We start from the raw sequence: 26,985 nt of genomic DNA on the forward strand, positions 1-26,985 counted from the left end.
ACAAGATGTACTGCAGAAATTCAAATGTAATGGTTGAGGGGGGATATAGCGGGCCATGAGGTATAGATTTTGATGGAGTACAACTCTACTGTAGTTGATCAAAGAGTCTCAGACAATACCTTCCAAATCTATGAGCACTTTTATCTAGAAGGACAAGGGCAGCAGATAATAGTAACACCACCCCCTGCAAGTTCCCCTCTAAGCCACTCACCATCCTGACTTGGAAATGTATTGCCATTCCTTCTCTGTCACTGGGTCAAAATCCTGGAATTCTTTCCTTAATGGTGTTGTGGTTTAATCCACAGCAGGTAGACTGCAGCTGTTCAAGAAGGCAGCTCATCACCACCTTCTCAAGAGCAAGTAGGGATTGGCAATAAGTGCTGGCCGCCAGCGATGTCCACATCCCACAAATGAATAAAAACAAATGATGCTTTGAGCTGAATTGTCTCGGCTCTGTAGACGTGTCTTTGAAGTTGGGGAGAAGGGCTGTGAAATGAGGAGGAGATGCATTGGACCTGCTGCCTGGTGTATTCCTGCCTCCAGTGATCTTTTTCAAGAAACACTGGGAGTTGAGTTGGCTACCCAATCTACAGATATGGGAAGCTAATTAATGCAATCAACACAAGGCCAGTTAGCCATTACTGTTTCACTGATTGGGCCTGCAGCCTTTGAAACCTGTCCACCATCCCAAGCAGATAACCACTGGGGATATGGTCAATTAGGAGGCAACTTCCCAGGAGGTTACTTTGCTAACAAGAGTAAGCTCAGGATCCACAAATAGATCCAATGCCAACCAGAAAATCCAATCTCTTATCTCAGTTCATTACCTTCTGCTCAGAAAAGCAATGTCATAAAAGAGAAGTCGTAAACAATAACACTAGCTGTACTATAAATACTTTTTATGTCCGAACTGAATTTAAAACTTTCACCTTCCATTTACATAAGTTACTTATTTCTTGTTTAGTGAATCATGGATCAGAAAAAGAATTTATAGTGTTATAAATTCCTTTTCTATTTTTAAGTAGGTCACAATGAAATAAAATATTGCAGAACATTGGGATCACAGTGCAACACCAAAAAATGATAAAGTTCATGTAAAATTTCACATATAATTGGAAAGTGTTTCAAGCTTCTGGGAAAACTACCTCTTTTATTGATGGTTTAAGCTTTTTTGGTGTATGGTACGGCTTTCCTAAAAATAGAGGCCACTTCTCCAGAGCAACAGGCTCTATGTACCCCAACTTAATAAATTAAAATATTTGCTAAAAATATAAAATCTAATGCTAAAAAAGAAATCAGGAAGAAACATACTTAAATCAATTTATCCATTCCTCTGTCTCCCATTATTATGTGTAAGTATGATCAAACTTTGGGAAAGAATTGCATGCAACGTTACTAGATGCAAGCCTCTCCTAGGTAATCTGACTGAGAAAAAAATCATTAAGAATTAGCAGCAACATTGTCAACAGCTTGGCTTATTCATTTCAGAATTGTACCAGTGACAGGGATGAAAAGCAGAATTTGAAGAGAGCTGAAAAGAGGTCTGAATCTTCCAGGGGCATGAATAATGTGGACTATGTTGAGAAACATGAGAGAATCATGTAAGATGTCGTGTGAGGTCCTTCTCAATGTCAGAGGCAACACATTGCAATTTCCAAAAGAGTCCTGAGCTTCAAGATGAGATTCTTACTAGTGGACAGTCAGATGCCTGTTAACGAGGATTATTATTCGCCTTTGGCTTCATTGACTGCAAATCTTGCCTTATCAATGTGCGGCCTCATATTCTATTACCATCCTCGAGTAAACTATATCTTAGCAACTATATCTTTTACTGCTCCTCGGATGCTGCCTGGACTGCTGTGCTCTTCCAGCATCACTAATCCAGAATCTGGTTTCCAGCATCTGCAGTCATTGTTTTTACCTATATCTTAGCAATGTCTGACATTAAATAGCAGTTAACCGAGATCATCAGTTCGCTACCTCTCTGGACTGCTAACCTGGACACCTGGCAACAATAGCTAAGGGCACAATTCAGAGATGCTGCATGCACCTTCTCCTTCCCCCATGCCACTCCATGTTCCCTTTAAGCTGAACAATTGTGCACACAACAGCTCCAATGTTCGATGCACAGCGATTGGTGTAGCAACACCAATAGAGTCACTGACTGTCTGTTCAGAAAGTTGCTGCCATGTTCAGGCCTTAAAGGCCTGCACAGCCAGTACAAAAATTCAAGGGAACACTGCCTCCCACCCTCCCACACCCACTCCCCTTCACATCTAAGGATACTGGCATCCATCACCTACCAGCCTCTCAGGACCCACATGCATCTCTCTGTTCCACTTACATGATAATTTTACACTTTAAAGCAAGGCTGCAGCGCACAACGTTGCTGTAAAGACACCTTGCATGAGAGATATGCATCCAGTTCATGGACTAAACCAAACTGCATCACAAAACTGTTTGCTTACTCTCTAAGTGCTCATTTGCCTTGAGCCCACCTGCACCCTCACAGTATCTCTGCCTTGCGTTTCTGTGCAATTTGTCTCAGCCAGATAGACCAGGCTCTTGTACTTGTGCCTTACCTTGCAGATTAGCATGGAAGCTTTTCATGGTGTCAGCGGTGTTCAATTAGTTTTCAGTCATAGGAGCCTAGCACGGTAAGTCAAGGGCAGCCTCCAATAATCAGTCCAGAGGCTTAGGCATGGTCAGTCGGCCACTAAATGGTCAAGCTTTAAAAATCCTAATGTTACAGTTCAGCAGCAGGAACAGCTCAACATTCAAGAATCACATTGAAGAAACTCTTGTGTCAAAATTCAACAAAGCAGAATGTACACTGAATGGGAAAAGCAATTCAAACTTGGTAAGACACCTACTGTAGTAGAGAGTTAGGAATTTCTGTAGTTGGAATATGAGCCACTCCAGGGCAGTTACAAATTGTATTGAGTTCCAATGGTCAGGGTGTTTCCAGAGAAGAATGGATGCTGGAGATTCTGTGAGTAAAGTTAAAATCCCAGATGGAGTAAGGAACAAGTTTAAAAATGTTTAACAGTTACAGGCTGGGAAAGCTGGAAGTGAAGAAAAGTACTTGATAGAATGGGCACCACAAGGCATGGCAACAGTAAGAGGTATTACTGCAAGTAGGCGGCCTGTCTCCCCAGTGTAGAGGAGCCACTTCGGGTGCAGCGGATGAAAACAGTGAAAACCAATCATAGAGTCAGACAGTGAAAACCAATCATAGAGTCAGAGAGATGTACTAGGAAACAGACTCTTTGGTCCAACTCGTCCATGCTGACCAGATATCCTAAATTAATCTAGTCCCATTTACCAGCATTTGGCCCATAACCCTCTAAATCCTTTCTATTAATATACCCATCTAGATGCCTTTTAAATGTGGTAATTGTGCCAGCCTCCACCACTTCCTCTGGCAGCTCATTCCATACACGCACCACCCTCTGCGTGAAAACGTTGCCCCTTAGGTCCCTTTCAAATCTTTACCCTCTCAGCCTAAATCTATGCCCTCTAGTGCTGGACTTCCCCAATCCAGGGAAAAGACCTTGTCCATTTACCCGATCCATGCCTGTCATGATTTTACAAATTTCTAAAAGGTGACCCCCTCAGCCTCCGACATTCCAGGGACAACAGCCTATTCAATGTCTCCCTATAGCTCAAACCCTCCAACCCTGGCAACATCCTTGTAAACCTTTTCTGAACCGTTTCAAGTTTCACAACATCCTTCTTATAGGAGGGAGACCAGAATTGTACACAATATTCTAACCAATGTCCTATAGAGCTGTAACATGACCTCCCAACTCCAATATTGCTCTGACCAATAAAGGAAATCATACTAAACGCCTTCTTCACTATTCTATCTATCTGAGACTCCACTTTTAAGGAACTATGAACCTGAACTCCAAGGTCTCTTTGTTCAGCAATACTCCCCAGGACCTTAACATTAAGTGTGTAAGTCCTGCCCTCATTTGCCTTTCCAAAATGCAGCAGCTCACATTTGTCTAAATTAATCTCCATCTGCCACACCTTGGCCCATTGACCCATTGATCAAGATCTGTTTACTCTGAGGTTACCTTCTTCGCTGTCCACTACACCTCCAATTTTGGTGTCATCTGCAAACTTACTAAACATACATCCTATGTCCACATCCAAATCATTTATATAAATGATGAAAAGTAGTGGACCCAGCACTGATCCTTGTGGCACACCACTGATCACAGGCCTCCAGTCTGAAAAGCAACCCTCCGCCACCACCATTCTCTGTCTTCTACATACAAGCCAGTTCTGTATCCAAGTAGCTAGTTCTCCCTATTTTCCATGTGATCTAGCCTCAATCACCACCAGGACAGAACCCCACTGGTCCTCACCTACCACCCCACCAACCTCCAGATACATCGTATCATCCTTCATCATTTCCGTCACCTCCAAATAGACCCCACCACCAAGGATATATTTCCTTCCCCTCCCCTATCAGCGTTCCAGAAAGACCACTCCCTCCGCGACTCCCTCGTCAGGTCCACACCTCCCCCTCACTTCCCTCCAAGGCCCCAAGGGATCCTTCCATATCCGTCACAAATTCACCTGCACCTCCACACACACCATTTACTGCATCCGCTGCACCCGAAGGGGCCTCCTCTACACTGGGGAGACAGGCCGCCTACTTGCGGAACGTTTCAGAGAACACCTCTGGACATCCGCACCAACCAACCCAACCGCCCCATGGCTGAACACTTTAACTCCCCCTCCCACTCCGCCAAGGACATGCAGGTCCTTGGCCTCCTCCATCGCCAGACCATAGCAACATGACGCCTGGAGGAAGTGCGCCTAATCTTCCGCCTAGGAACCCTCCAACCACAAGGGATGAATGCAGATTTCTCCAGCTTCCTCATTTCCCCTCCCCCCACCTTAGCTCAGTCCCAACCCTCGGACTGAGCACCACCTTCTTGACCTGCAATCTTCTTCCCAACCTCTCCGACCCCACCCCCTCTCTGGCCTATCACCCTCACCTTAACCTCCTTCCACCTATCGCATTCCCAACGCCCCTCCCCCAAGTCCCTCCTCCCTACCTTTTATCTTAGCCTGCTTGGCACACCTTCCTCATTCTTGAAGAAGGGCTTATGCCCGAAACGTCAATTCTCCTGCTCCTTGGATGCTGCCTGACCTGCTGCGCTTTTCCAGCAACACATTTTTCAGCTCTGATCTGCAGTCCTCACTTTCTCCTCAAACCTTGTTAAATGCCTTACTGAAGTCCATATAGATCACGTCCACCACTCTGCCCTCATCAATCCTCTTTGTTACTTCCTCAAAAACTCAATCAAGTTAGTGAGACATGATTTTCCATACACAAAGATATGATGACTATCCCTAATCAGTCCTTGCCTATCCAAATATATGTGTCCTGTTCCTCAGGATTCCCTCCAACAACTTGCCTACCACCAATGTCAGGCTCACTGCTCTATAGTTCCCTGGCTTTTCCTTACCACCTTTTTTAAACAGTGGCATCACGTTAGCCAATCTCCAGTCTTCTGGCACCTTACCCGCGACTATCGATGATACAAATATCTCAGTAAGAGGCCCAGCAATCACTTTCCTATCTTCGCACAGAGTTCTAGGGTACACCTCATCAGGCCCTGGGGATTTATCCAACTTTATGTGTTTTAAGTCATCCAGCACCTCCTCCTCTGTGATATGGACACTTTCCAAGATGTCACCATCTATTTCCCCACAACCTGTATCTTCCACGTGCTTCTCCACAGTAAACACATGCAAAATACTTGTTTAGTATCTCCCCCATCTCCTGCAGTTTCACACATAGGCTGCCTTGCTAATCTTTGAGGGGTCCTACTCTCTGCCTAGTCACCCTGTTGTTCTTAATGTAATTATAAAATTCCTTTGGATTTTCCTTAATCCTATTTGCCAAAACTATCTTGTGTCCCCATTTTTCCCACCTGATTTCCCACTTACGTATACTCCTACTGCCTTAATATTCTTCTTAGGATTCACTCGATCTCTGCTGTCTATACCTGACATATGCTTCCTAATTTTCTTGACCAAAACCTCAACTTCACTTGTCATCCAGCATTCCCTATACCTATCAGCTTTGCCTTTCACTATAAAAGAAACATGTTGTCTCTGGACTCTCGTTATCTCATTTTTGAAGGCTTCCCATTTTCCAGCCATCCCTTTACTGCGAACATCCACAGCCAAACAACTTTTGAAAGTTCTTGCCTAATACCGTCAAAATTGGCCTTCCTTCAAATTAGAACTTCAACTTTTAGATCCTGTCTATCTTTTACTATCACTATTTTAGAACTAATAGAATTATGGTCACTGGCCCCAAAGTGCTCCCCCACTGACACCTCAGTCACTTGCCCTGCCTTATTTCCCAAGAGTAGGTCAAATTTTGCACCTTCTCTGGTAGGTACACCCAAATACTGAATCAGGAAATTGTCTTGTATACACTTAACAAAATTCCTCTCCATCTCAACCCTTAACACTATGGCAGTCCTCCATTTTACCTGTAAAAGGTAGGATTCTTCCATTTTAGATGCAGAAGTTGTGAATCCTCTACTGTGACTCCATTAAAGATGGGAACTCCCTCCAAATACAACACAATCAGTAGTACTGCTGCTGCAAAAATAATAGGCTTTTAAGCAGCAAAATAAATAATCACAAGGGGAAAAAAATGGCATCAGAAATAACATTGCCAAGGATATTTAATTTCATAGATTGACCAAATATAACTCAAAGTTGGACCTCTTGGAAAAAGAACACAACTATTAAAATGAGAATGACTTCCAAATTAGTTACAAAATTACAAGTTAATACATATCTATATAGCATTGGGAGTATAGTTGATGATCTTACAGCTTGACAAGGTATAAAGAAGCAAAATATATTGTTGAAGCAGTATTGAAAACCTTTGACTTTAACCTCAAAATATATAAAATTCTTGAAATTTAAAGTGTTCAGCATCCATGGAGTCCACAGATCATCTATTTAATTATCTCTACAGATCAGAATACAGTGATTTAAAGACAAAGTTCATAAGAGACAGAATTGTTGTTGGTGTTGCTGATGAGTCTTTGTCAGATAGATTACAGTCAAAGGAAGATTTTACACACAAGAAAGAACTATGCTTGGTGAATAAAGCCAATGTTCAGAATCTGCGCAGATCAATCAAGATCACTTTATGATAAAAGGTCAGCAGAATCCGTCCATTTATTAAGGTAAAAAAGAACACACATGAAAAACTAGTACAGCAAGTAGGAGAGACCCCAGACACTAAACAGGTCACATTTAGAAAACATATTGAAGTAGGTCACAGTTACAGAAGAGTAAGAAATCAAAAAGCTACCCACAAAAAGGTGTATGTTGAAATAGGTAGAACAGTTTATAGTAAAACAAAAGCCTAAAGTGTTTCGTGGAGAAATTAGTAATCTAGACCTAGCCTCTGGCAGGAGGATGTCAATGACCATCTCATTAACTTTAAGCTGAATACAGGGATAAGTGTCACTTTATTATTCAATAGTGTTTGAAAATACACTCTCTATAGCCAACAACATAGAGACCACATATGATCTACAGGGTATCCTCCTATTCCTACTCTCACTAGCTCGTAGCATCGGGAGTAATCCAAACACTACTACCGTCTAGGACCTCCTTTTTAAATTGCTGCCTAACTTCCTATATTCTCCCTTCAGGATCTCATCCTTTTTCCTTCCTCTGTCATTAGTTCCAATGTGTACAACGACCTCCTGCTGGTCCCACTTCCCTTTATTTATATTCTGTACTCTCTCTGATATTTCCTTGATTCTGGCACCAGGGAGGCAAGACACCATTCTGATTTCTCGCTGTCGGCCACAGAAACGTCTGTCTGTGCCTCTGACTAGCGAGTCTCTACACAATACAGATTGAGAAAAAAATCTAACTGAAGATGTGTGGCAAAATATCCTATCCATGGAAGCTTCTACTTGAAGGGACAACCAATGTCCAGAGACCCAGGATATGGTCAAGAAGAAATAGTTCAGTGATCCAATAAAAGAGTAATTGCCTAGGATCAGTGATTCGGGATACAAAGTGATACCTGAGATTAGAGTTCCTCCATATGTTGTAATGGAAAAATTGCCTATTTCAGCAGAAAAAGGAGATCCAAAAGATTGAAAGATTCTCCACCTTAAAGAGATTTTTAGACCTCACACTGACAGGAACAAAATGAGCAATTTTCATCCCAGAGAACAAAGCTGAAAATGTGTTGCTGGAAAAGCACAGCAGGTCAGGCAGCATCCAAGGAACAGGAGAATCGATGTTTCGGGCATGAGTCCTTCTTCAGGAATGAGGAAAGTGTGTCCAGCAGGCTAAGATAAAAGGTAGGGAAGAGGGACTTGGGGGAGGGGTGTTGGAAATGTGATAGGTTGAAGGAGGTCAAGGTGAGGGTGATAGGCCGGAGTGGGGGTGGGGGCGGAGAGGTCCGGAAGAAGATTGCAGGTTAGGAAGGCGGTGCTGAGTTCGAGAGATTTGACTGAGATAAGGTGGGGGGAAGGGAAATGAGGAAACTGGAGAAATCTGAGTTCATCCCTTGTGGTTGGTGGGTTCCTAGGCGGAAGATTAGGCGCTCTTCCTCCAGCTGTCGTGTTGCTATGGTCTGGCGATGGAGGAGTCCAAGGACCTGCATGTCCTTTGTGGAGTGGGAGGGGGAGTTGAAGTGTTGAGCCACGGGGTGGTTGGATTGGTTGGTCCGGGTGTCCCAGAGGTGTTCTCTGAAACATTCCGCAAGTAGGCGGCCTGTCTCCCCACTATAGAGGAGGCCACATCGGGTGCAGCGGATGCAATAAATGATGTGTGTGGAGGTGCAGGTGAATTTGTGGTGGATATGGAAGGATCCCTTGGGGCCTTGGAGGGAAGGCTGCCTACTTGTGGAACGTTTCAGAGAACACCTCTGGGACACCCGGACCAACCAACTCAACCACCCCGTGGCTCAACACTTCAACTCCCCCTCCCACTCCACCAAGGACATGCAGGTCCTTGGACTCCTCCATCGCCAGACCATAGCAACACGATGGCTGGAGGAAGAGCGCCTCATCTTCCGCCTAGGAACTTCCAACCACAAGGGATGAACTCAGATTTCTCCAGTTTCCTCATTTCCCGTCTCCCCACCTTGTCTCAGTCAAATCCCTCGAACTCAGCACCGCCTTCCTAACCTGCAATATTCTTCCAGACCTCTCCGCCCCCACCCCGGTCTGACCTATCACCCTCACCTTGACCTCCTTCCACCTATCACATTTCCAACACCCCTCCCCCAAGTCCCTCCTCCTTACCTTTTATCTTAGCCTGCTGGACACACTTTCCTCATTCCTGAAGAAGGGCTCATGCCCAGAACGTCGATTCTCCTGTTCCTTGGATGCTGCCTGACCTGCTGTGCTTTTCCAGCAACACATTTTCAGCTCTGATCTCCAGCATCCGTTGTCCTCACTTTCTTCTCCATCCCAGAGAACAAGTCTTCCAAAGTCAAAGAGAATGCATTCTGGTGAATATTGAATTTGCAAACTTAGTGGTAAATTTTAGTGGTAAATTTAATTATATACACAAAAAATATTAGGGGTAAGGTTTGCAGTGAGTTATGAAATAAGGGTGTAAGTGTTCAGAAGGATTTAAAGAGAGGAGTGTGTTAAGCACCATCATGATAATGCCATGTTGACATGGTGGGAGACAAGTATAGACCTCAGACCTCCTAATCGTCAGAGGGAAATTGAGAAACAAACTTGTAAGGAGATGTCAGCTAACTGTAAGAATAATAGGGTATACAAAGTTAAAAATCACACAACACCAGGTTATAGTCCAACAGGTTTAATTGGAAGCACACTAGCTTTCGGAGCGACGCTCCTTCATCAGGTGATTGTCACAATCACCTGATGAAGGAGCGTCGCTCCGAAAGCTAGTGTGCTTCCAATTAAACCTGTTGGACTATAAGCTGGTGTTGTGTGATTTTTAACTTTGTACACCCCAGTCCAACACTGGCATCTCCAAATCAATAATAGGGTAGTTATTGTAGGGGATTTTAACTTTCCAAACATAGACTGGGACTGCCATAGTGTTAAGGATTTAGATGGAGAGGAATTTGTAAAGTGGGTACAAGAAAATTTTCTGACTCAGTATGTGAATGTACCTACTAGAGAAGGTGCAAAACCTGACCTATTTTTGGAATATAAGGCAGGGCAGATGACTGAGGTGTCAGTGGGGGAGCACTTTGGGGCCAGCGACCATAATTCCATTAGATAAAAAATAGTGATGGAAAAGGATAGACCAGATCTAAAAGTTGGAAGTTCTAAATTGGAGAAAAGCCAATTTTGATGGTATTAGGCAAGAACTTTCGAAAGCTGATTGGAGGCAGATGTTCGCTGAAAAATGGCTGGAAAATGGAAGCCTTCAGAAATGAGATAACGAGAGTCCTGAGACAGTATATTCCTCTTAGGGTGAAAGGAAAGGCTGGTAGGTATAGGGATGACTAAAGAAATTGAGGGTTTGGTTAAGAAAAAGAAGGAAGCATATGTAAGATATAGACAGGATAGATCGAGCAAATCCTTAGAAGACTTTAAAGGCAGTAGGCGTATACTTAAGAGGGAAATCAGGAGGGCAAAAGGAGACATGAGATAGCTTTGGTAAATAAAATTAAGGAGAATCCAAAGGGTTTTTACAAATACATAAAGCACAAAAGGGTAACTAGGGAGAGAATAGGGCCCCTCAAAGATCAGCAAGGCTGACTTTGTGTGGAGCCGCAGAAAATGGGGGAAATACTTTACTGTGAAAAAGGATATGGAAGATATAGACTGTAGGGAAATAGATGGTGACACCTTGTAAAATGTCCATATTACAGAGGAGGAGATGCTGAATGTCTTGAAATACATAAAAATGGATAAATCCCCAGGACCTGATCAGGTGTACCCTAGAACTCTGTGGGAAGCTAGAGAAGTGATTGCTGGGTCTCGTGCTGAAATATTTGTATCATCGATAGTCACGGGTTAGGTGCTGGAAGAGTGGAGGTTGGCTAATGTGAAGAGTGGTAAGGACAAGCCCTGGTATAGACCAGCGAGCCTGACGTCAATGGTGGGCAAGTTGTTGGAGGAAATCCTGAGGGACAGGATGTACATGTATTTGGAAAGGCAAGAACTGACTAGGGATAGTTTGTGAGTGGGAAATCATGTCTCACAAACTTAATTGAGTTTTTTGAAGAAGTAACAAAGAGGATTGATGAGGGCAGAGCGGTAGATGTGATCTATATGGACTTCAGTAAGGCATTCAACAAGATTCCCCATGGGAGGCTGGTTAGCAAGGTTAGATCTCACAGAATACAGGGAAACCTAGCCATTTGGATACAGAACTGGCTCAAAGTTAAGACAGAGAGTGATGGTGGACGATTGCTTTTCAGACTGGAGGCCTGTGACCAGTGGAGTGCCACAAGGATCGGTGCTGGATCCTTTACTTTTTGTCATTTATATAAATGATTTGGATGTGAGCATAAGAGGTACAGTTAGTAAGTTTGCAGATGACACCAAAATTGGAGGTGTAGTGAACAGCGAAGAGGGTTACCTCAGATTACAACAGAATCTTGACCAGATGGGCTAATGGGCTGAGAAGTGGCAGATGGCGTTTAATTCAGATAAATGCGAGGTGCTGCATTTTGGGAAAGCAAATCTTAGCAGGACTTATACACTTAATGGTAAGGTCCTAGGGAGTGTTGTTGAACAAAGAGACTTTGAAATGCAAGTTCATAGCTCCTTGAAAGTGGGGTCACAGGTAGATAGGATAATGAAGAAGGCGTTTGGTATGCTTTCCTTTATTGGTCAGACTATCGAGTACAGGAGTTGCGAGGTCATGTTGCGGCTGTACAAGACATTGGTTAAGCCACTGTTGGAATATTGCGTGCAATTCTGGTCTCCTTCCTATCGGAAAGATGTTGTGAAACTTGAAAGGGTTCAGAAAAGATTTACAAGAATGTTACCAGGGAGAGGCTGAGCAGGCTGGGGCTGTTTTCCCTGGAGCATCGGAGGCTGAGGAGTGACCTTATAGAGGTTTACAAAATTATGAGGGGCATGGATAGGGTAAATAGACAAAGTCTTTTTGCTCGGGTTGGGGAGTCCAGAACTAGAGGGCGTAGGTTTAGGGTAAAAGATGAAAGATGTAAAAGATATATAAGGGGCAACCTTTTCACACAGAGGGTGGTACATGTATGGAATGAGCTGCCAGAGGATGTGGTGGAGGCTGGTACAATTGCAACATTTAAGGGGCATCTGGATGGGTATATGAATAGAAAGGGTTTGGAGGGATATGGGCCGGGTGCTGACAGGTGGGACTAGATTGGGTTGGGATATCTAGTCGACATGGATGGGTTGGACCAAAGGGTCTGTTTCCATGCTGTACATCTCTATGACTCTATGAGTAAGAGTAACCATCCAAATCCTCTTCAAAATCTCTGTAACAATGTCTATCATATCAATGTAATCTGTCACTAGTTGCTAGCATGCAATAATCTACATCTTGTTTAAGTCAAGTGCTGTTTCTCGTTAGACCAGCAAACGCTTTTCCTGTACCAGACCAGACCAAGTGACCATGAACAACCCTATCCTAAAAGAGGATGGTTGCAGCGAGACTACCTCATTGTTAACAAAAATACGGACTGCCTAACGCAACATTTTCCCACCTGCCTCACACCACAATCTTAGCCTTGTAACTTTTTCCCTTCAGATATCCATGGTGTGCAATTTAGCCAAGTCAAGCAAATTCAGACATTTATCATCATGACTGTGATATGTTTGCGGGGTGTCTCAGCATTTCTGCTATCTCCCTCTAACAGATTTACTAGGATTGCTGATATACTGTAATGGAGCACAAACCTGCTTGTTCTCTCTCAGGAAGATAGCATTTGTCCTTGCAACCCTACTAGTTTACCTTTGCCTTGGAGTTGCCTTTCAACAAGTCAGCTGCTACCTGATCAAAATGTTGCAGTCACATCTAGGCGTCCTCAAAGATCATCTGCAGTCTCCTCCACTGAAAGTCAGCAGCATTCCACCAGCTATTCTGCATAAGATGTTAGGACAGGCAGGGACGCATGAGAGTCAGATATTAAGGAAATTCACAAAGGTGATTCACAAATCATATTGAATGATTTAATTTATAAACTTCTTTTGGAATAATTATTATATATTGTCTTTAATTTTGTGCATTGAAAATAAGGGACACTTTGATGGTCATTGACAGATGCAAGGTTAGGCTTGGGACTGTTGATGAATGGAGGATTTGGATTGTGGTTACAGGCACAACACTCGAGCGGAGATCTTGATAGACAGCCTGGCCAGCAAAGGGGAAACCTAGTTTTCTTCTTCTCTTCCTCCTCCTTATCATCACCCTAATCATCATCATGTTCCTGCTCCTCTGCTGTTTGCAACTTGACTGTAGGAAGTGCTATCCCTTCATGACTGCAAGGATGTCCAGCATGCAGAAGAGCACAATTACTTTGACACCCACTCTGCCAAGTAATGTAGGACCCCCTAGAGCTCTGTACACAATGGAAACTATTCTGGTATTCCAGTGTTCTGCTCTATCACATTTTATGCGACGGCATGGATTTGTATACATGCTACACTCATGTGATTGAGTGTGTACCAGGCTCATCAGTCAAGTCAGTGGAGAGCCTAGTAGTTGCCCTTTGACATGCCAAGATCATCTCCAGGGGTTTGTGGAGCCCCGGGCAAATCACACTGTGCAGGTCCTCTCACCTGTGAAAAACTACATTGTGTGTTTCTCACCCCCACCAGCTTTTCAAGCTTTCTTTCCATTCCATGAATGAATGTCTCCAAGTCTGGAGGTTTAACTTGATTCACCACTACCTCTTATATGTACCCTTTTTATAGACTATAATTTCATGAAGACTATTTGCAATAATGGTGCCTTGCTACCTTAAAATTAAACTGGAAAGAAAAACAAAAGGTCACACAGTGCCACTCTCACCTATTCAAAGCTCACTTCCAACTTGGCTTCACTTCCTCACAGGTAGCTATAGTCCCAATGTACTCTTACCACCCCACCACCAGAGCATAGGGCCTGGATGTACCATAGTGATTCAAGTGAAATTGGTACAGCAGACTACTGTCAGGTACTGAGCAGTGACCTGTGTGACTCTTGTCCTATGGTCACACACAACCTGGCCAATGTGGCATGGAAGCTCTTTAAATTCCAGTATAAACAGGAGTTGACATGCAGCACCTGCAAAGCAATGTGCATGTAGCGAGTGGCATCCAAACCATGGAAAACCCTGCAATGCCAACAAAATTGCATATCATTGCTCCTTCTGCTCTCCAGCTGGAGATATTAAATACCAGATGCTGTTAGGTACAGTCCAGTCATTTTCTTTTCTAGTCAGAATTTTCTTTCTAGCTGACTCAGCTCAAACTCTAATGTAACTGATTACTTGTACCCCACACATATGCAGTCAGTCCTCATACAATTATCTCTTAATTAACACATAACCATTACCAGTTCCTTAGTTCTATTTGGACCATTAGGCATCCCTGCCAGTTGCCACCGGATGATAACAAAAGATAGTTATAGGGAGCCTTAGTCACCATTCTTAAGCAACAGGAGACAACAATCCGAGATTGATGATGTGAATGTAGCAGAGGGAGATTACAATTAGAAGACCCTTATAGAAGTTCAGATTCTTTGCTAAATTTATGTATGAAAATCGTTGCTTGACAATTCAGGGTTGATATGACCTCCAGTTGCGAACCCTTTTCTCTTTTTCCCCATTTTCTAGCAGCTTGCAGTGTAAACTTTATTTCTTCTCCAAGTCATGCTGTATTCCACAGGGAATGGCTACTAGTGTACCCATATCTGGAAATAATTATCTAGTACAGAAGTCTTGAAGGTAACAAAACTTCCTTCAGCATCTGCCATACCACTTCTTGTAAACTTTCCAACTTTAGAGAGCATCAAACATGTGCAGAATTGAAGTAACAGCCATAAGAAATCAATCAGCAAGCAACCTTCCAGGAGGAGACAATTAATTTTAAAAATGCTTGTATGAGTCCTTCCTTCTGCTTAATGTGTGTTCAGATGTGCAAGGTTCAGCAGGGGTGTTTGCTGAAGCATTGAACTGATGTCAAATGAACTTTGTATGCTGACTGATTTATTCTTCCTGCTCTGCCTACTTCCAGCAGCTTTCACTGTGGCACTGACATTTTCATGGTGCCCCAAAAGTGCCTGCATGCACTGCATACCATTTTAGTCCTCAAGCACCACCCATAACACCCAAACATGCTATCAATCCAAATTCAACACCACTTGTTGCAGGCCTTAACTGCCACATAAATTTATTTAACATGCAAGTTGAATGCTTTAAAATTATGCTTTGCATACATAGTTATTTGTTACTTTTTATATTTTAAACAACCATGCAAATGTAATGGTCTGATTTGATCTCTACATAGCTCCAGGGTTACTGAAAAATTAACAGGTCAATCTATTTAAATAATTGCAATCGTTGGGGCTTCATAGTTTCAAATAACTGTCAACTGCGCTCTAAATTCATGCACAGAATTGAACAATTGGCACAATATTTGGTGCTTGAAGTGTATGGCTGGCTATCTGATCAGGACCAAACCAAGATCAACTGATAGTTCTTGCAACAATATCTCTAATTAGATGAGGGTTATGATTCCTATGCAACTTTTAGTCTACTTTTTATATATGGTAACTGAGTTATGAGAACCGCAACAAAACCAATAGTAGAGACATTATTTTTGTCATGTCAAGTGTCATTCCTCCAGGGAGAAAGTAGAAAATGCAATCCGTGGGCTCTGCTCTGGATTGAAGAATACATATAACTCTATGAGTAAATTTTCTTTCTCTTCTGTTCACTCTCTACTTGTCATCTTCCTAAATGGGATAGGAAAATAATTTGGGGTGAAATCTCTTCACATCACATGGTGTCATAAAACTGCAGTAGATTTGCACAATGTTGGAAGAATAAGGTAAAGTCAGTTAACTGAACAGCTAGTTTGCATTGCAGAATAATGCCAATAATACAAGTTCAATCCCCATATTGGCTGAGGTTACCATGACGATCTGACCTTCTTGACCTCACCCCTCAGCTGAAGAGTGGTGACCTCAGGTTAAGTTTACCACCAGTCATCTCTCTCTCTCTAATGAGAGAGCATGCCTGTGATCCTCTGGAATTATGGTGACTAATACTATAAGAGGTATTACTGTTTGATTGTGATGGTATACTGGAAGCTTAGACACCAGTACTTTAACTTTTAAATTTTTCTGACATTACACTCCGAAGTGTGGTCATGTTTCCCAGATGTACACTGATAAAAATTTAAAATCAAAGTGGTCAGCTGTTCACATTTGTCTTGTAAACCTGTTAGCACAGCATTGTGGAAGCCGTTGTGTTATCAGGCTGTAAGAACACCATTGTCATTGTGTGTAAAAAAAACAAATCTGGTGACATCATATTTATATACTAACATTTTACCAATGACAACTCTAAATGCTGGCTTTCTCATTTTCACCATCTTGGCAATCCTCTAGTATGAATCTACAGATGAAGGAAGGATGGGGGATTTCAAGACAAGGGGGTATGTTTTTAAGGTGAGAGGAGAGAGATTTAAAAAAGATATGAGGGGCAAATTCTTTACACAGAGGATGGTTCATATGTGGAATGAACTTCCTGAGGAAGTGGTGGTTGTGGGGATAATTACAATGTTTAAGGACATTTGAATAAGTACATGAACAGGAAAGGTTTGGAGGAATGTAGGCCAGAAGTAGGCAGATAGGACTAATTTTGTTTTGGATTATGTTCAGCATAGACTGGTTGGACCGAAGGGTCTGTTTCTGTGCAGTACGACTCTATGACTCTATGTAGAACCTTCCTTCAATTATAAAGGATGAAATTACGACACATCTGGATAGCAGTAACAGGATAGGTCAGAGTCAGCATGGATTTATGAAAGGGAAATCATGCTTGACTAATCTCCTGGATTTTTTGAGGATGTAACTCTGAAGATGGACAAGGAAGATCCAGTGGATGTAGTGTTGCTGGACTTTCAGAAAGCCTTTGATAAAGTCCCACATAGGAGGTTAGTGAGCAAAAGTAGGGTGCATGGTATTGGGGGCAAAGTACTGACTTGGATTGAAAACTGGTTGGCTGACAGGAAACAAGGAGTTGTGATAAACGGCTCCCTTTCGGAATGGCAGGCGGTGACCAGTGGGGTACCGCAGGGATCAGTGCTGGGACCGCAGCTTTTTATAATATATATTAATGATATAGAAGATGGTATTAATAGTAACATTAGCAAATTTGCTGATGATACAAAGCTGGGTGGCAGGGTGAAATGTGAGGAGGATGTTACGAGATTACAGGGTGACCTGGGCAGGTTAGGTGAGTGGACAGATACATGGCAGATGCAGTTTAATGTGGATAAATGTATGGTTATCCACTTTGGTGGCAAGAACAGGAAGGCAGATTCCTACCTAAATGGAGTCAAGTTAGGTAAAGGGGCAGTACAAAGAGATCTGGGTGTTCTTGTACACCAGTCAATGAAGGCAAGCATGCAGGTACAGCAGGTAGTGAAGAAAGCTAATAGCATGCTGGCCTTCATAACAAGAGGGATTGAGTATAGAAGCAAAGAGGTTCTTCTGCAACTGTACAGGGCCCTGGTGAGACCGCACCTGGAATATTGTGTGCAGTTCTGGTCTCCAAATTTGAGGAAAGACATTCTGGCTATTGAGGGAGTGCAGCATAGGTTCACGAGGTCAATTCCTGGAATGGCGGGACTATCTTACGTTGAAAGATTGGAACCACTGGGCTTGTATACCCTTGAGTTTAGAAGACTGAGAGGGGATCTGATTGATAATAATCTTATACGATGTATAAGATTATTAAAGGATTGGACACTCTGGAGGCAGGAAACATGTTTCCGCTGATGGATGAGTCCCGAACCAGAGGACACAGCTTAAAAATACGGGGTAGGCCATTTAGGACAGAGATGAGGAGAAGCTTCTTCACCCACAGAGTAGACAGTGTGTGGAATGCTCTGCCCCAGAAGGCAGTGGAGGTCCAGTCTCTGGATTCATTTAAGAAAGAGTTGGATAGAGCTCTCAAGGATAGTGGAATCAAGGGTTATGGAGATAAGGCAGGAACAGGATACTGATTGAGGATGATCAGCCATGATCATAATGAATGGTGGTGCAGGCTCGAAGGGCAGAATGGCCTACTCCTGCACCTATTGTCTATAGGTGGAGGTAAGAAATAAAAAGGGGAAGAAGTCACTAGTAGGAGTAGTCTATAGATCTCCTAATGGTAGATATACGAGACAGAGAATAAATCAGGAGATAATGAGGACATGTAACAAAGGCAGTCAGTTAGTTAGGAATGACATTAGTCTTCATCTAGATTGAGATAGTCACACCGGCAGAAAGGCCACGAGGAATAATTTAGAGAGTGTATTCAGGACAGTTTCCTAGAACAATTTGTTGTGATCCAACCAGGAATCGGGGATATTTTGGATTGATTATAATACAATGAGGCAGGTTTAATAAATGATGTCAGAGTAAAAGATCAGTTTAATAAATGATGTCAGAGTAACAGTTACCATAACACAGTACAATTTAGCTTTCAATTTGAGAGGGAGGAATTTGGGTCAGAAACAATTATGTTAAACTTAAATAAGGGCAATTAAAAAGACAAAGAGTGCAGCATTGGCTGAAGAAGATAAGAAAAGGGGTTTAGCAGCAAAAATGTCTCAGCCAATCATGGCTAATCAGGGAAGATAAGGATAGCATCAAATTGAAAGAAAAACACACAACTCGATAAAAATTAGAAGTAAGCCAGTGGATTGAGGAAGTTTTAAAACCAACAAAAGGTGCCAAAAAAAAATGAAGAGGCTGAAGATAAAATATGAAGGTAAACGGGCAAATAAAAGCAAGAACTTCTTTAAATATATCAAAAGAAATAGAAAAGTCAAAGTGAACATCAGCTCCTGAGAGAATGAGGCCGGGTGTCATCCTATGAAATAAATGATAAGTATTCGTTCAACTACTCACCCGTTTCCTTGATCCCGATTATTATTTGGTTAGAGACAAAAAAAACTGCAGATGCTGGAATCCAAGGGAGCTAAGCAGGAGGCTGGAAGAGCACAGCAAGCAGAAGTGGAAAAGTTGCTTCAGGTGTAACCCTTCTTCAGGACTGGGGTTGGGTGTAAGGGGAGCTGCAGATAAAGGGAGGGTAGTGAAGTGGGGATAGATGAAGACAAGTAGAGGGTACGACCTAGTTGGTCAATGGGAGGAATGAATTGGATAGGTGAGTGGGATGAGTGGAAGGGAGGGAGAGGGGCTGGGAAGGGAGTCAGGATGGGAAGGGAGGTTATTTGAAATTGGAGAAATCAATATTGACTCCTCCAAGCTGTAGGCTGCCTGGGCGGAAGATGAGGTGTTGTTCCTCCAATTTGCCATTTGTTTCATCGTGGCAATGGGCGAAGCTAAGAATGGTCATGTTGGAAAGGGAGTGGGAAGGGGAATTAAAATGGATGATGACTGGGAGGTCTGGTTGACTGCAGTGGGCCCAGCTGAGATGTTCGCTGAACCGTTCCCTAAGTTTATGTTTGGTCTCCCCAATGGAGATAAGACCACGTTGAGAGCACCTGATGCAGTAAACTAGGTTGGAAGAGAGGCACGTGGACCTCTGTCTCACCCGGAAGGACTGTTTGGGGCCCTGGATGGAGGTGAGGGTTGGGGAGGATGGGGGGGGGGGGGGGGGGGGGGGGGGGGGTGCCATGTATAGGGAGTGGGAATGGGAATCATGTTAGAAAGGGAGTGGGGGGGGGGGGGGGGGGGGTGCCATGTATAGGGAGTGGGAATGGGAATCATGTTAGAAAGGGAGTGAGAAGGGCCCCAAACAGTCCTTCTAGGTGAGGCAGAGGTCACCTGCCATTCTTCCAACCAAGTTTACTGCATCAAGTGCTCCCAGTGTGGTCTTCTCTACATTGGGGAGACTAAACATAAACTTAGGGAACATAGAACATAGAACAGTACAGCACAGAAAGGAACAATTCGCTGAGCCTCGGCTGGAACCACAGGGCCCAACTGGAACTCCCAGTCACCGTCCATTTTAATTCCCCTTCCGAATCCCTTTCCAACATGACCATCCTTGGCCTCCTCCTTTGCCATAATGAAACAAACCACAAATTGGAGGAACAATACCTCATCTTCTGCCTGGGCAGCCTATAGATCAGAGGACTCAACACTGAGTTCTCCAATTTCAAATAACCTTCCTTCCCGTTCCCCCAACTTCCTTCGCAGCCCCTCCCCCTACCTTCCACTCCTCCCAGTCACCTACCGGATTCATTCCTCCCATTGACCAAACAGATCGTACCCTCTACCTGTCTTCACCACCCTGCCCCTGCCACCTCTTTTATCTGCAGCTCCCCTTACACCCACCCCCCAGCACTGAAGAGGATTACATCCAAAACATTGACCTCTCCACCTCCTGATGCTGCCTGGCTTGCTGTGTTCTTCCAGCCTCTTGCTTGTCTATTTTGGATTCCAGCATCTGCAGATTTTTGTTTCTAATCCAATAATAATGGGGATCAAGGAAATGGCTGAGTAGTTGAACGAATACTTATCACTTACTTCACAGTAGACATCACCAAAAGCATTCTTAAATTACTAAATAATTACTAAAAAAGGAGAGCAAATAAATACAATAACTATCAAAAGAGAAAAAAAATGCTAGAGAAATTTCTGGAGCTGATAAGTACCCTGAATCTGATGGGATTCATCCTAAGATATTAAAGTAGCTGCATGGATAGGAGATATGCTAGTAGTAATCTTCTAAGAATCCTTGGATTATGGAATAGTCTCAGTGGAATGGGAAATGGCCAATGTAACACCTTTATTTAAAAACAGAAGGAGACAAAAAGAAACAGGTAACTCTAGACCAGTTAGTTTAATATCAGTTATTAGGAAAATGTTGGTATCTTTTATAAAAAATGTAATAGAAGAATATAATAGAATACATAATATGATCAAGCAGAGTCAGCATGTCTTCCTGAGGGTCTGAGATAGTCAGCTTTTTAATTAGTGAGGGAACCAAGGACTATGAGGAAAAGGCAGGAAAGTGATGTTGAAGGTTATCAGATCAGCCATGATCTCATTCAATGGCAGAGCAGACTTGATGGGCTGGATGATCTACTTTTGTTCCTACATCTTATGATCTTATAGACTAACTTACAGTTGACGCATGATGGTACGTTCAGATTCTTCATGGTAAGCCCTCTGATCACCTTCCAGATTACGTAATTGATGCAGAAGTTTCAGCTTGACCGCTGCTGCTGTTGCCTCAGTTTCTGTGTCACTATCTAATAGTGTACTCTGAGAATACATTTTTCTTTCTGCTTTGTTGAAACAAGAAGACATGGTTACCTATTAGCAACTTCTAAGTTTGATTTCCTTTTTCTTCTGTACTTGCCTCAAACCATATAATTCATGTACAATGTTAAATTGCTCACCAATCCAATATTTATCTCTTTAAATCATATTTCAAGTGTTATACAAAGGGCAAAACTTGTCCAAAAATAGGAAATTGCAGTTGGATATAATATGAGGAAAACCTCCCACACCTCAACAAAGATAACAATTTAGATAATTCTGTACCTTTCCTTGAATTTCAAGAATAGATTGCAAAAACTACAGCTTTTCAGGCAAGTTGTTAGAAACGTAAAATGACACACCTATAATTTAAACACGTTAGTTGCATTTGATGGCATTGCGATTAATATGATTAACTCTTTATTAAGTTATTTACTTAAATTTACAGCAAAAAGACTACTTCTACTTGCACATCTGTCACACAGGAAGTTAAATCTGCAGTAAGAGCAAAATATTGTAGATACTGGCAATCTAAAATAAGAAGACTAAGTGCTGGAGAAACCCAGCAAGTCTGCCAGGATCTATGGAGAGTGAAACAGAATTAACATTTTGAGTCCATTATGACCCTTCTTTGAAACTGAAAGGAATTGGAAACATCTGAAATCTTTATACAGTCTACAGATAGATAGTGTGGTGCCTAACTAATAACTATCCTTTATATATGATAACTTGTACAGGATATCATATGGGATGTGTTCTATCTTCCCTTACTGCTCTGTATACGGTAAATATTAATTTTGACTAACGGAACTATCAGCATGGACTGTGCTACTTCTGTGTTCTCATGTCTGCATTACAATACCTTTATGGTCTCTGCCTACCATTAGACTTGGATATTGGTATCTGTAATGCACTGGAGACTGCTGTATTTACTCAGACTGTTCCTATTTTGAGTCTACTGCACCTACATCCTTACCTTATCTAGGAATAACTACTATCCGAGTCTCAGTAACAAGCCAGGGAACTACAGACCGGTGAGCCTGACCTCGGTGGTGGGCAAGTTGTTAGAGAGAATCCTGAGGGACAGGATATACATGTATTTGGAAAGGCAAGGACTGATTCAGGATAGTCAACATGGCTTTGTGCGTGGGAAATCATGTCTCACAAACTTGATTGAGTTTTTTGAAGAAGTAACAAAGAAGATTGAGGAGGGCAGAGCAGTAGATGTGATCTATATGGACTTCAGTAAGGCGTTTGACAAGGTTTCCCCATGGGAGACTGATTAGCAAGGTTAGATCTCGTGGAATATAGGGAGAACTAGCCATTTGGATACAGAACTGGTTCAAAGGTAGAAGACAGAGGGTGGTGGTGGAGGGTTGTTTTTCAGACTGGAGGCCTGTGACCAGTGGAGTGCCACAAGGATCGGTGCTGGGTCCTCTACTTTTTGTCATTTACATAAATGATTTGGATGCGAGCATAAGAGGTACAGTTAGTAAGTTTGCAGATGACACCAAAATTGGAGGTGTAGTGGACAGCGAAGAGGGTTACCTCAGATTACAACAGGATCTGGACCAGATGGGCTAATGGGCTGAGAAGTGGCAGATGGCGTTTAATTCAGATAAATGCAAGGTGCTGCATTTTGGGAAAGCAAATCTTAGCAGGATTTATACACTTAAAGGTAAGGTCCTAGGGAGTGTTGCTGAACAAAGAGACCTTGGAGTGCAGGTTCATAGCTCCTTGAAAGTGGAGTTGCAGGTAGATAGGATAGTGAAGAAGGCGTTTGGTATGCTTTCCTTTATTGGTCAGAGTATTGAGTACAGCAGTTGGGAGGTCATGTTGCGGCTGTACAGGACATTGGTTAGGCCACTGTTGGAATATTGCGTGCAATTCTGATCTCCTTCCTATCGGAAAGATGTTGTGAAACTTGAAAGGGTTCAGAAAAGATTTACAAGGATGTTGCCAGGGTTAGAGGATTTGAGCTACAGGGAGAGGCTGAACAGGCTAGGGCTGTTTTCCCTGGAGCGTCGGAAGCTGAGGGGTGACCTTATAGAGGTTTACAAAATTATGAGGGGCATAGATAGGATAAATAGATAAAGTCTTTTCCCTGGGGTAGGGGAGTCCAGAACTAGAGGGCATAGGTTTAGGGTGAGAGGGGAAAGATATAAAAGAGACCTAAGGGGCAACTTTTTCACGCAGAGGGTGGTACGTGTATGGAATGAGCTGCCAGAGGATGTGGTGGAGACTAGTACAATTGCAACATTTAAAAGGCATTTGGATGGGTATATGAATAGGAAGGGTTTGGAGGGATATGGGCCGGGTGCTGGCAGGTGGGACTAGATTGGGTTGGGATATCTGGTTGGCATGGATGGGTTGGACCGAAGGATCTGTTTCCATGCTGTACATCTCTATGACTCTAAGTACTGTAAATATTTTGTTTACATTCTAATATCTAAAACACTGATTAAAGCTCTCCACTGCTGTATTAGGTATTTGATTCTGAAAGGTTAATAATGAGGAATGCTTTAAACTCTACCCAACATAGTGACATCATAAGAACCTGGATTGGGAGAACAGTTCTCGATGTTCAGCTAATAGATCTACCCTTTGGGTTTATTCCTAATCTTTCTAACAACATCTGTCATACCAAAGTACTGTTTACCTGATTACTTTCATACAATAACTTACATCTTATTTCAGGAAAAGGCTCCTTCCAATTAAGACTACTTTCTGGCTTTCCTCTGCAGAACTAGACAAAGCAGGCCCTGTAGATGTTAACCTAAAAGGAAGGTAGTAGCAGCACCTTATCATAAACATGAGTCCAGCCAGTTCATACAACATGACTAACAGAGATGAGGATTCATCATACAACATCTTGTCCAGTTATAGAGTCATAGAGACGTACAGCATGGGAACAAACCCTTTGGTTCAACTCGTCCATGCCGATCAGATATCCTAACCTAATCTCGTCCCATTTGCCAGCACTTGGCCCATATTCCTCTTAACCCTTCCTATTCATATACCCATCCAGGTGCTGTTTAAATGTTGTAATTGTATCAGCCTGCATCACTTCCTCTGGCAGCTCATTCCATACACACACCACCTTTTCAATGAAAATGTTGCCTTTAGGTCCCTTTGAAATCTTTCCCCTTTTGTCCTAAACCTATGTCCTCCAGTTTGTGACTCCCCCAACCCAGGGAAAAGACCTTATTATTTTATCCTATCCATGCCCCTCATAATTTTATAAACATCTATAAGGTCACCCCTTAGCCTCCAATGCACATGGGAAAACTGCCCCAGCTTATTCAGTTTCTCCCTATAGCTCAAATCCCGGCAACATCCTTGTAAATCTTTTTTGAACTCTTTCAAGTTTCACAACATCCTTCTTATAGGAGGGAGACCGGATTTGTATAAAATATTCCAAAAATGCTCTAACTAATGTCTTGTACAGCTACAACATGACCTTCCAACTCCTATACTCAATGCACTGACCAATAAAGAAAGCATACAAAATTCCTTCTTCGCTATCTTATCTACTCCACATTCAAGGAACTATAAACCTGCACTCCAAGGTCTCTTTTTTCAGCAACATTCCCCAGGACCTTGCCATTAAGTGTATAAGTCCTCCTCTGATTTGCCTTGCCAAAATGCAGCACCTCATAATTACCTAAATTAAACTCCACCTGCCACTCCTCGGCCCAATGGCCCATCTGATCAAGATCCTGTTGTACTCTGAGGTAATCTTCTTTGCTGTCCACTGCACTGCCAATTTTGGTGTCATCTGCAAACTTACTAACTATATCTTCTATGCTCAATCCAAATCATTTATATAAATGACGAAAAGCAGTGGATTCAGCACCGACCCTTGTGGCACACCACTGGTTACAGGCCTCCAGTCTAAAAAGCAACCCTCTACCATTGTCTTTTATCTTTCAGCCAGTTCTGTATCCAAATGGCTAATTCTTCCTATATTCCATGTGAATACCACATTTACCATGACTAATCCATCTAATCTGCACATCCCTGGACAGTACAGGATAATTTAACATAGCCAAGCCACCTAATCCACCTACCTATCAAAATCTTTCATAATTTTAAAAATGTTTGAAAGGAAAGAGACCCACCAAGGCTGTTAATTTTCTCTTGTCAATATACCTTGCTAACCAGTCTACCATGAGAAACTTTGTCGACTGCCTTACTGAAGTCCATCTAGATCACGTCTACTGTTCTGCCCTCATCAATCTTATTGATTCCTTCTTCAAAAAACTCAATCAAGCTAGTGAGACATGACAGTTCTTCCAGTCTCCTCTGCTTGGAATCTTCATAATATATGACTCTTGATATGAAAATGATATCATCATCGCGATCATATTGATTCCCATTATGCAACAAATATATTGCTAGATCTTCACATTCAGGTTTGTTAGGGATTACTTAAGTATAAAGCACAGAAATGGGCCTTGCAGCTAAGCAGTTCATTTCCGGCTCCACCTGAGTTCCTATCTGACTTTTCTTATCCAACTCTATCAGCATTTCACTCTATTCTCTTCTCCTTCATATTCTTATTTAGCCTGTCCTTAGATGCCTCTCTTCTGCTTGGTTCAACCAATCCCACTGTTCATGAGTTCCACATTCTCTAAGTAAACAAAATTCTTCTGACTTTTGGCTTTGATTTTTATTAGTGATAATGTTATATTGATAATTTCTTGTTTGACTCATCGTCATTAATGGAAACATTCTGTACATGTTGACACTATTATAGAAGCCAACAGTGCGGAAAGAGGCCATTTGACCCATTGAGTTTACACCAACACATTTCTGCCACCGACAATCAGACCACAGCACCAAAGATATATTTCCTTCCCCACCCCTTTTCTGTGTTCTGCAGAGACTATTCCCTCCGTGACTCCCTTGTTAGGTTCATGCCCCCCCACCAATCCACCCTTCACACCTGCCACCTTCCCTTGTCGCTGCAGGAGGTGTAGAACCTGCACCCACACTTCCCCCTCACCTCGATCCAAGGCCCCAAAGGATCTTTTTCACATCTATGTGGTCTCCTCTACATCGGGGAGACAAGATACCAACTCACAGAACGTTTCAGGGAACATCTCTGGGACACACACACCAAACAACCCCAAGGGCCTGTGACCGACCACATCAACTCCCCTTCCCATTCCCCCAAGGACATTCAAGTCCTGAGCCTCCTTCACCACCAAATCCAAGCCACCCGACAATTGGAGCAAGAATGCCTCATCTTTCGCGTTTGGACCCTTCAACCACACGGCATCAATATTGACTTCACCAGTTTCTAAATCTCCCCTCCCCCCGCTTCATCCCAGATCTAACTCAGCACTGCCCTCTTGACCTTCTTCTTGACCTTCCCGTCTATTCGCTCCACTCTCCTCACTGTTCTATCACTATTACCCCCCCATCTGCATCCACCTATGCCTTCCCAGCTACCTTCCCCCAGCCCCACCCCACCCTACTATTTATCTCTCAGCCTCCTTGTCCCTCCACATTCTTGATGAAGCGCTTATGCCCGAAACATTGACTCTC

General features: G+C 42.8%; 1 protein-coding gene across 1 annotated transcript in view; it reads right to left on the reverse strand.

Annotated features, from left to right (window-relative positions):
• The window catches only part of LOC122562410 (coiled-coil domain-containing protein 63-like), a 90,626-nt gene that overhangs the window by 41,223 nt on the left and 22,418 nt on the right, over positions 1-26,985 (reverse strand). Inside the window, exon 3 of the mRNA XM_043715267.2 lies at positions 21,296-21,435. Coding sequence (XP_043571202.2) covers positions 21,296-21,435 — 140 coding nt within the window. The remainder of the gene's footprint in view (positions 1-21,295; positions 21,436-26,985) is intronic.

The sequence above is a fragment of the Chiloscyllium plagiosum genome, unplaced genomic scaffold (genome assembly GCF_037043375.1).
Source record: "Chiloscyllium plagiosum isolate Xiang-an unplaced genomic scaffold, Cpla_swu_hap1 HiC_scaffold_24, whole genome shotgun sequence".
Classification (NCBI taxonomy): Eukaryota; Metazoa; Chordata; class Chondrichthyes; order Orectolobiformes; family Hemiscylliidae; genus Chiloscyllium; species Chiloscyllium plagiosum.